Source organism: Bactrocera dorsalis, chromosome 3, assembly GCF_023373825.1.
Source record: "Bactrocera dorsalis isolate Fly_Bdor chromosome 3, ASM2337382v1, whole genome shotgun sequence".
In the NCBI taxonomy this organism is placed as follows: Eukaryota; Metazoa; Arthropoda; class Insecta; order Diptera; family Tephritidae; genus Bactrocera; species Bactrocera dorsalis.
Genome location: NC_064305.1, coordinates 17626077 through 17639390, shown reverse-complemented (window position 1 = coordinate 17639390; position 13314 = coordinate 17626077). Strand labels below are relative to the sequence as shown.

General features: G+C 30.1%; 1 protein-coding gene across 18 annotated transcripts in view; it reads left to right on the top strand.

Annotated features, from left to right (window-relative positions):
- The window catches only part of 41 (protein 4.1 homolog), a 93199-nt gene extending 86787 nt beyond the window's left edge, over window positions 1-6412 (top strand). For 15 of the 18 annotated variants that reach the window (XM_049452529.1, XM_049452537.1, XM_049452525.1 and 12 more), the window contains 5 exons: window positions 1497-1709; window positions 2083-2190; window positions 2484-2633; window positions 5541-5651; window positions 5740-6412. In XM_049452529.1, the coding sequence (XP_049308486.1) occupies window positions 1497-1709; window positions 2083-2190; window positions 2484-2633; window positions 5541-5651; window positions 5740-5805 (648 nt within the window). In that variant the 3' untranslated portion in view covers window positions 5806-6412. The remainder of the gene's footprint in view (window positions 1-1496; window positions 1710-2082; window positions 2191-2483; window positions 2634-5540; window positions 5652-5739) is intronic. The other 3 variants (XM_049452535.1, XM_049452540.1, XM_049452539.1) reach the window with 2 other exon arrangements.
- The last annotated feature ends 6902 nt before the right edge of the window (window positions 6413-13314 follow it).

Below are 13314 nucleotides of genomic sequence, written 5' to 3'. Positions count from 1 at the left end.
GGGTAAAAATGTATATTTTCGATACAATATCGAAATTAAATTTTTTGGTTATGGCGAATTACGAATTTTCGAAATTTAATAGAATGTTCGAAAATCTGTCGACAGAAAAGCGCATATTTTTGAATATAATTAAGTCGAAATAAAATTTTTTGGTTTTTGCTAATTGCGAATTTCGAAAATTTAGTAGAATATTCGAAAATCCGTCGACAGAAAAGCGCCAAATATTAGGGATTGATATTATTTGGATATCCGGTATAATGAATTTTCTTTTAAAATGCCTATATGCGGGTACTTTACATCACAAATGTTCGAAATTTATGAATATAGGTATTTTCCCTTTAATATATTTAAGTTTTCTTGCAACTTTGTTGTTTGTCTGAAACGCCTTTCTTATGTTTTGACAAATAATTGATACCAAAATTAGTTTGCACTCGAGTGCCTAGCTATTTATTAGACCTTAGCAGCAGACCATAAATTTCTGTTTTCTGGATATTCAAAAATAATTTTCGAACACACGAATTTCGCATTCAATCCTTGATCTAAAATAAAGAATTTTCAAGGTTTCTAGTACAGGAAATTTCAAAATAGCATACCATGCTCCTAAGAGCGAACAACAGACCATAAATTTCTGTTTTCTATTCATTCAAAAATAGTTTTCGAACATTTTCGAATTTCGTATTTAGTTCTTCGAAAAAGAGCGAACAGCAGACCATAAATTTCTGTTTTCTATTCATTCAAAAATTGTTTTCGAACATTCGAATTTCGTATTTAGTTCTTCGAAAATTGATATTTTGTCCGAAGTGTTGAAAATTTAAATTTATAAAAATACTGACCTAAAATAAAAAGATTTCAAGGTGTCTAGCATAAGAATTTCGAAAATAGTATACCTAATAGTATACTACGGGCGAGTTACTCCTTTCAGGAAACTGTTCCTGCTTTCAGTTTATATTTTAGTCCAACACTGATGGTGTAATTGTCATGTGTGGTGAATATAAATTTACGTAATATAAATAATATCAGAGAACCAGGGTAAATGGATTCATAGGCGTCCAGATCCAGATCCTAAAAGCGAGTTAATCCTTTTCGGAAACTCTTACTGCTTGTTAAGTTTATATTTTAGTCCATCACTGACAGAGTGGGGAATATAAATCTATCTTTTATAAATAATATCAGAGAACCAGGATCTGTGAGCGGTTTTACAGCACCCAGCTTCGAATACAGTTTGAAGCCAAGTCGTCAACCACACACTGAAAATAAAGTAGGTGTCATAGCATATTTTTTTTGTTTGCGCAATCCTGCTTTAAACCATTGTGTTTTGCTAAACAGCGGTATTAAACTAAAACTTCATTATTAACCATTTACATTTACTTATAACATTTTTTGTTTTTTTTTTGCAATCATTTCAACAACCTGGTTTGCTTTCATTTCCTTTGTTATACACTTATGACAAAATATACGAAAAATAAAAAAACAAAAATTAAAAACCAACTAACCAGGCTGATGCCGATGTGAGCGGTGCTTATGTAACGGCCACCGCTGTAACCACGCGCACAGCCACAACCCACGAAGATCTGGGCAAGAAGGCCAAAACCGAACAACTCGAAGAGAAGACCGTGGCGACAACGCGCACCCATGACCCCAACAAGCAGGAACAGCGCGTCGTTACGCAGGAAGTAAAGACCACAGCCACAGTGACCAGCGGCGATCAGGTAAGCGACAAGCCACGAGCGAGTAACGAGGACAGTAACGAGCGCGCGGAAGTGCCGCAGAACACATGAGTTTTGTGGCGCTGTCAGCAGCGTTGCATGTTTCCCACATTATTATTGCACGTTTTGTTTCTTTTTAGTTTTCATAATTAATAATTTCATAATTAAATTAAAGCGTTTCTTTACTTTGCATTATATTTATTTCGTCTACTCGTATGTTGATTGATTGCCGTACTCGTTGATTGCATTTAACTGTACTGTTGTATGAAATGAAACTAATAAACCCGAACTGTGTTTGCAATGTGTTTGCCATATATAATTTGAACCAAAAAAAAAAAAATCGAAATCGAAAAAACGCAATTAACACAAACTGTAGTTCCGAGACCGTGGAGACAGTATTTCATCGACTAGCTCTGGCGACTCGGGCACGCCCATCGATGGCCCATACGACGGGTCCAGTGTGGTGCGTACCGCCTACGAAAAGGTTTGTCTCATCAAAAAATAACACACCTACACACCAACACACATAAATCACATACGTTCCATTCACTTTTCAACTCTTCACTTTTCTATATATCATTTATATATACATATGTATTTAGTATAGATGTAGTCTCCTTATGCAGCATTTTTCTAGTATCTGTAAATGTACTCTTATATTGCGCCAAGTTCCAGTCGTTCATTGTTCATACCTCATCCACAGCAGCCACACTTTGTTTTGGTCATGCTGGCGACAAAAAAATACTAATGGTTTTTTGTTGTATTTACCGTTTTCAGGGACATGGAAGCTACGCCGCTGTACCCGGTCCACATGTTGAACAAACCCGCGTCATTTTAGGTGAGGACACACCCGGCTACTCCGGACACGGCGAAATCGTTTCAACACAAACGCTCAGCAGCAAAACGCGAACTGTCGAAACTATTACCGTAAGTTGGAACTCAAATCAAAATGAATTAGAGTTTCGTTATTGGCTTTACGATGATTATACCTAAGGCATTATGTATGTACTTCAAACAAAGGTGTCATTGTAGACTTATTAGAGCAGAGCAGAAGCATTGAGATGATAGTTGTAATCGAAAAAAAAAACAATCTTTCGTCAAAGTCTTTCAGAATTATAGCTCAAAGACCTGCGTAAAATTTCACGAAGATCGGTTGGTAGTTCCCGAGAAATTTTGCCACCCGACTTCAAAGACACAGTTTCGAGAAAAACGGGTTTATATACGGCTCACTTAGCCTAGCTAGACTCGGACGCACAAGTTCTCAAGGCTGTATCACCGAAACTATTACTTGAATCAACTTGATAGTTTAGGACAATATTCTAGAGGTGTTGTAGAATTTAGTAAGGCAATAAAAAAATCGATTTTTTGGGACCCGCAAATCCATGGAACCCCTTAAACCTTTAAAGTTCTACCCTGCCTCCTTTCTTCTACTCGATCTTAAATCGAGGTGGAAAAGAGGGAAGGGGGCGTATTAGAACTTTGCAGTTTTAAAAATGATTTATTTCGATTTGCGTTGAAACTACGAGTCGTTACGTCACGTATTTCTTGGCTCCATAAGAAGGTTAAATTCGAAGATGAGCAAAATCGGCCCACTGCCACGCCCACAAAATGGCGGAAACCGAAAACCTTTAAAGTGTCATAACTAAGCAATAAATAAAGATATTAAAGTGAAATTTAGCACAAAGGATCGCATTAGGGAGGGGCATATTTGGACGTAATTTTTTTGCAAAAGTGGGCGTGGCCCCGCCCCCTACTAAGTTTTTTGTACATATATCGGAAACTACTACAGCTATGTCAATCAAACTCTATAGAGTCGTTTCCTTCAAGCATTTCCATATATAGTTCAAAAATGGAAGAAATCGGATAATAACCACGCCCACCTCCCATACAAAGGTTATGTTGAAAATCACTAAAAGTGCGTTAACCGACTAACAAAAAACGTCAGAAACACTAAATTTTACGGAAGAAATGTCAGAAGGAAGCTGCACCCTGGCTTTTTTAAAAAATTTAAAATGGGCGTGGCGTCGCCCACTTATGGACCAAAAACCATATCTCAGGGACTACTCGACCGATTTCAATAAAATTCGGTATATAATATTATCTTAACACCCTGATGACATATACTAAATATGGGCGAAATCGGTTCTCAACCACGCCTTCTTCCAATATAACGCTATTTTGAATTCCATCTGATGCCTTCTCTGTATAATATATACATTAGGAATCAATGATGATAGCGGAATAAAACTTTACACAAATACGGTATTTGAGCTGAGGTATCCCTTGTGGAAAAATTGTCGTGATCGGACTATAACTTTTCAAGGTCCCTGATATCGAATACGAAGAACTCAGTGCCTAACCTAACCTAATTTTTCACCGAAAATATCGGAATTTAATTCTAATTAATTTTACAACAAAATAAAAAAATATGTAAATGACGGATAATGAAATCTCGATTATCACTTTATCATGCGAGAGTATAAAATGTTCGGTGACACCCGAACTTAGTCCCTCCTTACTTGTTTCCTTTTATTTTTTGTTATTTTTCGTTTCCATAGAACTTTTTTTTAATTGAAAAAATGTTCGACCCTGCTCTATATTTATTTAAAAAAAAAAATATCCGAAATTTGTGAAATTTACTTGGGTGTCTTTTTACGTTTAGTTCTTCCTATACTTTAGTGGCTCCCTCTCTCTCTCTCTCTAGCTCTGTCTCTTGGAAATAGGAACTTTTCAGGCTTGAAGAAAATATTTTATAGATTATATAAAAAGTAGCTAATGATGCCTTGGGTATGTTATTATAAAATTTAAAGTAAACCACGAAAGTAACCTATGATCCGGTTACTTACGTACATATTATTTTCAGCTTAAAACTGTATATTTTGTATATAACTGTAAAAGTTTGTCTGTTTTATCTAATTAAAATATTAAAAATATCTACAGTTGTATTATACGATTTACGGTATATGTGTACGTCAGTAGCTATTGTTTGTCCAAATTAGTGTAAAAAATGAATTGCTTTTGGGGTTAGAGGTGATTTTTTATAACTATTAGACAGTAATATGAGACAAAAACTTGTCTTTTCCTTATTACATTTTTGGAACGTTGAGCCGCTACAAGGTTGGTCCAGCTCACACGTTTGACAATTGTGGTCTTTGCGCCGTCTCAAGTGATTTTGTTTTTTTCTAATTTATGCAGCACAGCAATTTATTGCGTACTCCAGTCAAGCGGCATCCTCATGATGCGGTCTGTAGTCTTCTTCAAAGTATGGTCTATCCAGCGCAATTTTCTGCACATAATTTGCTTTGGATTTCTCTTTCGACCAACTCCATAGCGCTTGATTGCTTGTCCTGTAGACCCAGTTTGTTCTGTAGTTGATTTTTAGACATACTATATGTTGATTAAAGCTTGGATCGGATCTCAGTCCAAAGAGATCCTCAAACTGTGTGGAGTCTTCTTCAGACTGCGGCCTATCCAGCGCCGGTTTCTGTGATTAATTTGCTTCAATATGGGTTTATCTTTTCATAAGCTCCGTAGCCTTGGTTGCTTGGACAGTTGATTCGTGGGCACCCCTTTTCTATTCAGAAAGCTACTCAGAACCGTCGATATCGGCTCACTATGGCATATAGCTGCCATACAAACCGATTGACCAAAATCAAATCCTTGCAAAGGAATATTTTTTATTTGCGAAGAGTACTCTAGGTTTCGTAGAAGTTAAGGCTTCTAATTGTTTTTCGTGGTCTCACGAGAGATCAGTATATTTACCCTAACCCTAACCTAACTTTTGTTTAAATTTTATTATATACCACATAAAATAATATTCACATTTTCCCACAGTATAAAACCGAACGTGATGGCATTGTGGAAACACGTGTTGAACAGAAGATCACCATACAATCCGATGGCGATCCAATTGATCATGACAAGGCATTGGCTGAAGCAATTCAGGTGAGACTTGAAAATCATTGCTGATCGTCGTCTTAGAAACTATAAATCAAAACTTAAACTAACTTATTTTTTTTTTCAAAATGTACAGGAGGCGACAGCTATGAATCCAGACATGACAGTGGAGAAGATTGAAATCCAACAACAAACGCAGTAAAATCATACTTCAGCTTCGCACACATCCAATAAACAGAGTATCAAATACAAATTAGTGACCGATCTACACATTATATTTATAAATATATGTACATACATATATAAACGATGTATTTTACATACTTATATGTATGTATATATGTATGCTATAACTCATCTTAAAAGCACCCGCACACATACATACAAAGTGAAAGTGAAAGCAGAGAACGAAACAAAAATCAAGCCACCCTTTAAAACTTATACACACACACACACTTACACATATATACATATATAAGCGTTTAAAATGAAGCAGCGGAGATACTACTTTAAAGCACACAATAAGCAAATGAGAAAAGAAATCGTCTATTTTTTATTTACATTAATTTTATAAAAAAAAATTTATATTTAAGCTGACAGCAAGTAAATTACAATTACCAATTACAAATACAATTACAATTACAATTAAAATGAAAATACATAATTAATGCTATAAAAAGTAAAAAAATGCAAAATTTCAACTAACAACTTAAGTTAAAATAAACGAAATGCTTTTATTATTATTATTATTATCTTTGTAATGTTGATTTTTATTATTATTATGTGTAATAAAATATAAATACAAACAATTTCAATTTGTATATGCATTCAAGTAAACGCAGACAAGTCATTTATACAGCAGTGTAGCAAGAAAAAAGTGTAAAGAAATGTTCTACATAATTGTAAATGCAGCTGCAAGCCGATATACATTAGTGTGGGTCAGAAACTGAAGTTTTTTTCGCTTTTTTGGATAAAAAAAATACGTTCCTAGGCATCTCTACGGCTCAAACTCAGCTATTACCGTGGAAGCGTTGTCTACGGCAATAAAGAAGTAGAAGACACCTGTTCGTTTTATAGATTTTGTACGAAATTCAATGCTCTGTAAAAGAGGTGTCGTACTTTTTTTCGTAAATCGAAGCTTTTAAAAGATATTGACTATTGAAGTGAGACTATTTTAAGTCAATTTTTTTTTCTCAGGAAACTTATAACTGAAAAAAAAAATTTTTTTTAACTCTTTTTTTATTTTTTTTATTATAATTTTTTAATCATATTATTTTTTATTATTTTTTTATTATTTATTTTTATTTACTAATACTATTTTTTAATTTATTTTTTATTACTATTTTTTTATTATTTATTTTGTTTTTATTATGTATTTACTTTTATTTTTTATTATTATTGTCATTTTAATTATTCTTTTATTTTATTTAGTGTTATTCATTATGATTCTTTTTTGAATTTTTTTATATTATTTTTATATTATTATTTTTTTTTCATTTGTTTTATCATTTATTTTTACTTTTTATTATTATATTCTTTTAATAATTTGTTTCTTTGATTTTTTATGCATTATTATTCTTTTTTTATTTTTTTTTATATTTATTTTTATTATTTACTTTTATTTTTTATTATTATTTTTTAATTTTTTTTTTATTTCTTACGCTGGATATCTCGTAAACGCGTAACTCAATCGAAAAATTGAAGTGAGACTATTTTAAGCCAATTTTTTTTCTCAGGAATCTTATAACTGGAAGAAAGAATTTTTTTAAAACTCTTTTTTTTAATTTTTTTATTATAATTTTTTAATCATATTATTTATTATTTTTTTATTATTTATTTTTATTTACTAATACTATTTTTTAATTTATTTTTTATTATTATTTTTTTATTATTTTTTTTTGTTATTTATTTTGTTTTTATTATTTTTTATTATGTATTTACTTTTATTTTTTATTATTATTGTTTTTTAATTATTCTTTTATTTTATTTAGTGTTATTCATTATGATTCTTTTTTGAATTTTTTTATATTATTTTTTATTATTATTGTTTTTTAATTATTATTTTTTTTTCATTTGTTTTATCATTTATTTTTACTTTTTATTATTATATTCTTTTAATAATTTGTTTCTTTGATTTTTTATGCATTATTATTCTTTTTTTATTTTTTATTATTATTTTTTAACTTTTTTTTATTTTACACTGGATATCTCGTAAACGCGTAACTCAATCGAAAAATTGAAGTGAGACTATTTTAAGCCAATTTTTTTTTCTCAGGAAACTTATAACTGAAAAAAAAAATTTTTTTAAAACTCTTTTTTTTAATTTTTTTATTATAATTTTTTAATCATATTATTTATTATTTTTTTATTATTTATTTTTTTTTATTAGTACTATTTTTTAAATTATTTTTTATTACTATTTTTTTATTATTTATTTTGTTTTTATTATGTATTTACTTTTATTTTTTGTTATTATTATTTTTTAATTATTTTGTTTCTATTATTATTATTTTTTTTTAATTATTCTTTTATTTTATTTAGTGTTATTCATTATGATTCTTTTTTGAATTTTTTTATATTATTTTTATATTAATATTTTTTAATTATTTTTTTATTTCATTTTTTTATCATTTATTTTTATTTTTTATTATTATATTTTTTTAATAATTTGTTTCTTTCATTTTTTTAGGAATATTATTAGTTTTTTTTTTAATTTTTTTTAAATTTTTTTATATTTATTTTTATTTTTTACTATTATGTTTTATTTTTTTTCTTTTATTTCTTACGCTGGATATCTCGTAAACGCGTAACTCAATCGAAAATTATCGAAGACCATTTTTTTAAGCACTTAATTTCCTACAAAACATCTGAAACGGTATATATTTTCAAGTAGTTGTAAGCGAGCTTTAAAATTTTTCTAAATAAAAATAAGCAAAAAATATAAAGCTCTAAGATGGAGGACCTTACAATTAAGAGCTCATACTTCGAGAAACTTTCTTAGTGGTGCCTAAAAGCCTATTTTTCAGAGTACAAAGCGAAAAAAAAAAATTTTTTTTTATCCACCCTAATATACATAAAAACTATATTCGTATATGTATTTAGAACAATGCATATAATATAATATTTAGCTGCGACATTTTGGATATTTAAATATTCTATATACCTTACGAAGCAAGCGCAGCGGAATTAGTGCATAAATTACGGGATCTATGAAATTTAAATAAAACAAATATTCATTTCTATAAATATGAACACTTTTTGTTTCATTTCACTTTTGTTGTTTTTGTTGTTTTTTTCACCCACTGAACAGGTTATTTTAAGTTTGCCGCGAAATTTATAAAGCAGAGAATAAAACATCTGGAGCTCTTATAAAATAAAGGGTGTTTTTTTAGAAATGTGATTTCAAGAAGAAGTAAAACGCATATAATGCGTAATTAATGTTCTGGAATTTACTTATAAAGATAAGGGTTTGACATTATGTTTTAAAATGATTTCGGGCAAGTGATAGCTGCGACGGCTCGAATAAATTCAAGCCGTGAGGCCCAATGTGACAGAAGTGGTTCTTGCAATAATTATGACCGCATGTCAGCAATAACGAGCCGAAAATTTTCTTCCAAATTGTCAATCATTTTGAGGTTAACTGCGTGGACAAGCGACATCACATAACTCCACAAATAGTTCAAGTAGTCCAGCGGTGTTAAATCGCACAATCTTGTGGGCCACACCACAGACCAACGACGCGAGATAATGCGCTCACTAATACTTTTCTTCATTAAATTGATTTTTTCGTTGGTTGTAAGACACGTCTTGTTGTAACCAAGGGTGTGATGAGGTATCGACATACTTCAATTCCGGTCAAAAGTCATTAACTATGGCTCTACAGTGTTCCCCATTTACTGTAACATTATGGCCGGTTTCATTTTTGAAGAAATCGGAACCTCCCTCTGCCATAATGAATTATGCTGGATCTAACGGCGTCTCGACAATGGTTTCATCATTAATCCAAATCCGATTTTGTTTATTGAAGATACTCTGCTCCACTGTGTGACTTGTACCGCGTCTCTGACGATGCGTATTATCGAGTAGGGAAACGTGGTACGAAACTGATCCATGGTTGCTCGAATTACCGTCGAAATAATATTGCATATCGACCGAGCTTTAGACTCAAAGCGCTATGCGTCGTGCTAACCGATCCCTTATTTTGGTTGTAAAATTGCACGATTTGCAAACACAGTTCCGGCGTATAAATCAATAAGAGCGATTTGATATCTAATTTTGATACTTCTTTCAGTCCCTTGAACTGCGAAGCTTCTAGCTATCTAAGACGACTTCTTGATAAGGCTGGATCGATGCATAAGCGGCCGTCCATCATCTCTCGACTATCTTAATACTAGATAAAAACTGGATAAAAGCACAGTAATAATTTGGGCTCTTGTAGCAATTACTAAAAATGCTATTCGCCTCTGAAATAAGAGTGCATCATTAATGACGGCAATATTTTTTACTTTTCTTTTAGTTCAGTGATTAATATTGATGTTTTCAATAAACTCAGATTCGAAATTCGAAAGCAAATATTTCGATTTTGGGGACTAACTTCGAAAAAGGTCATACTTTTTGTTTGCTTATGTGCCAATCTCTCGAGATTTAGAAGAATATCAAATCCAACCCAGTCCATTATTAACGTATGTTGGGTCTATGAATCATAATAGATATTTGACAATACGTTCTACCCAACCTGTATTTGCCTTTTATATTTTTAAAATAAAATTTTAGCTTCAGAAATCACTTTTGTAGTACTACATACATATATCTCTTCGCAACTTAACGCTCTGTTCTCACATGGTTCATGACATTGTAATTGACAATCAAATTTCAATAATAAAGTAAGACATCACAGTGGTTTCTACATCACATTATCATGTATTTATAGCAATAAATTTATTATTAAAAATTTATTATTTATTATATATTTTTTAAATTTGTTTTCCAACGATTTTAAGACTCCATACTTTATCAAAAATATTCCAATTGAATAAGGTTATGTTAAATGGAATATATGCTGCAAGTTAGGAAAATATTTTTTTATTTTTGAAATGCTTTTAATATTCTTTAATTTTTTCTTAAGGTTTTCTGATAATGGGGGTCCGTAATTAAAGTTTGGCCGTATTTTTTTAAATTTTTTCACATGTATTTCTGACAGTGGAAGTCCGTAATTAAAGTTCGGTAGTAGGGCAGCAGCTACGAGTATTAGCATACGATAGCTTGCCGATCTCACCACACACATGGCAAAATCTTTGAGATCATTTCAAAGTACTCGTACTAGAAACCAATTCGATCAACTTGACAATTGCGACAATGAAAGTCGGTTGATAGATATACTAAAATGTGAGGAATGCATCTTTCTATTGCATTTATTCGATTTTTTTACTCTTTGTATTCAATTATCCCTTCAAAAAATCATTTCTTTTGGCTACCATTTTTCAAAAAAAATATTTTTGCATTTTAAAATTAAGGAAACCAACTGATTTTGACACTACGAGTGAAAACGCTTATGACAAATGGTTGATTTTTTTGCTAACGACGCGATCATTTGTTTTTGTATCATTATTGTCACGCTTAACAAAAAAAATTGAAAATTGTATTTAATATAGACGTAAAAATCACAAAAAAAAAAATATTAAAAAATTAATCAAAAATAATATAAAAATTTGTATGTACAATTCACATTTTGCCTGTAATGGTAATTCGGCAGCTATATGTTATAAGGAGATAATAAAATTATTAAAATAAAACTCAAAAAAATAACAATTCATGCAAGCATGCTCTTATTGACTCATTAAAATAAGAGAAGAGAAAAATAAGAGTGTCAACTAAAAAATTAATAAAATAACGCTCTCTCTCTCTCCCTCTGCAATAAAAATGTTGTAAAGTTTAAAGTAAACTCCACTCAAATAATGCGAAAAACTCTTCTTATATCAGTTTCAATATTAGTATCCAGTATCTTATATATACATACCTTAGGGTGGTTCAAAAAATACAATTAATAAACTGGTATTTTTTTTAATATTTTGTTCGCTAAGCACTCTGAAAAATGCAGAGACTAGCTGTCTAAGAACCGATTTTTCAGAGCACCACTCAATACACATTAGATTTTTTTTCGACCCACCCTAATATACATATGCTTGGTACTCTGAAAAATACTCAGAAAATAATATATATGTATGTATGTGTGTCGATATTAACTGAATTGCCGCAGATCCCTTATAATGATGGCTGAGCAGTTCATTATGAGAGCACTGGGCCGTAATCACATTTTGTCTAGCGAGCTCACATAAAGCGTCCAGAAAAAGTTAGGTTAACATAGCTTAGCATAGCATATATTTTTAATATATATTTATCTGCATTTTTCTTAATTGAAAGTTTTTTTTTTAAGTTCTTTACTTCCTTTCTTGGGATATTTATAATTTTATACAATAACAACATCGTGTTTTTAGAGATTCTGTGTTTGTTCAAGGTCACCGGAAAATCCTGATTATAGCGCGAGTTGAAGTTTTTATTTGCAGATTTTTTAGAATTACTCCTTTATTTTTTTTAAATATAATTTTTTAATTAATATGAGAATTTTTTAATTGTTTTTAAATTAGGTTTAAAGTTGTTTCCATTTTATTTTATTATTTTAATATTTTTGAAGTCAGAAATTCATGATTTGAATATTTTTTTCATAAAATTCTCGCTCTTCTCGTTTTTTCCAAAATATAATGTTTATCTAATTTCAGATTTTTTAATTGTTTCTAAATTAAGTCAGAAATTTTCTTACCTCTCTTTATTTTCAAAAATATAATTTCTAACCTCCTCTTGAATTTTTTAGTTGTTTTAAATTATTTTGAAGCAATTGAAAGTTGTACGCAAATTTTTTATGATTTCAATATTTTTTTATAGAATTCACAGTACTCTCTTTTTTCAAAACTATTATAATTAATTATTTTTAGAATTTTTCAAATTAATTTGAAAGCTGTTTTTTCAATATTTCAATATTTTTGAAGCCAGAAATTCACTTGACTCTCTTTTTTTTTCAAAAATATAATTTTTAACTAATTTTAGAATTTTTAATTTTTTTATAATTTTTTTTAAGAATGAAAAGCATCAGGGTTGTAATGATTTCAATATTTTTGAAGACCGTTTAAGCAAAAATAAATAAATTTATTTACCCAGTAAATAAAAAATATTTATATACGATTCCATAACTAAATACATATATAATATTAAAATAACTGTACATGTGCTTGTCAACCAATTCACAAATACAAACTCACCCACACACCAACAATTATCATATACACAACATACATACATTCGCATAAGAAACGCATAAAAATAAATGTTTATATTATATTTATTATATTTACATAAAATTTATTCGAAAAAAATGCTGTTACTCTCACATATATGTATACCAAATGATCAAAGCCTTACCGGGACAGCCTTTGTCCTTAAAATATTGCATTGCTTAATACCCAAGTAAATAAAAAATCCATTTGTATTTTAAAAATATATTCCTTACTCATTAAAAATACAAAAAAAAAAATATAAAAGTTAATTACGACAAGTTGTGCGTTGTTGTTGCAGAAGCTTACACGAAGCTTTTAAGCTATGGAAATAACCAGGCGCGAAGAAAGCTTACAAATCAATGTTGAAATTATGAGTGTCATAA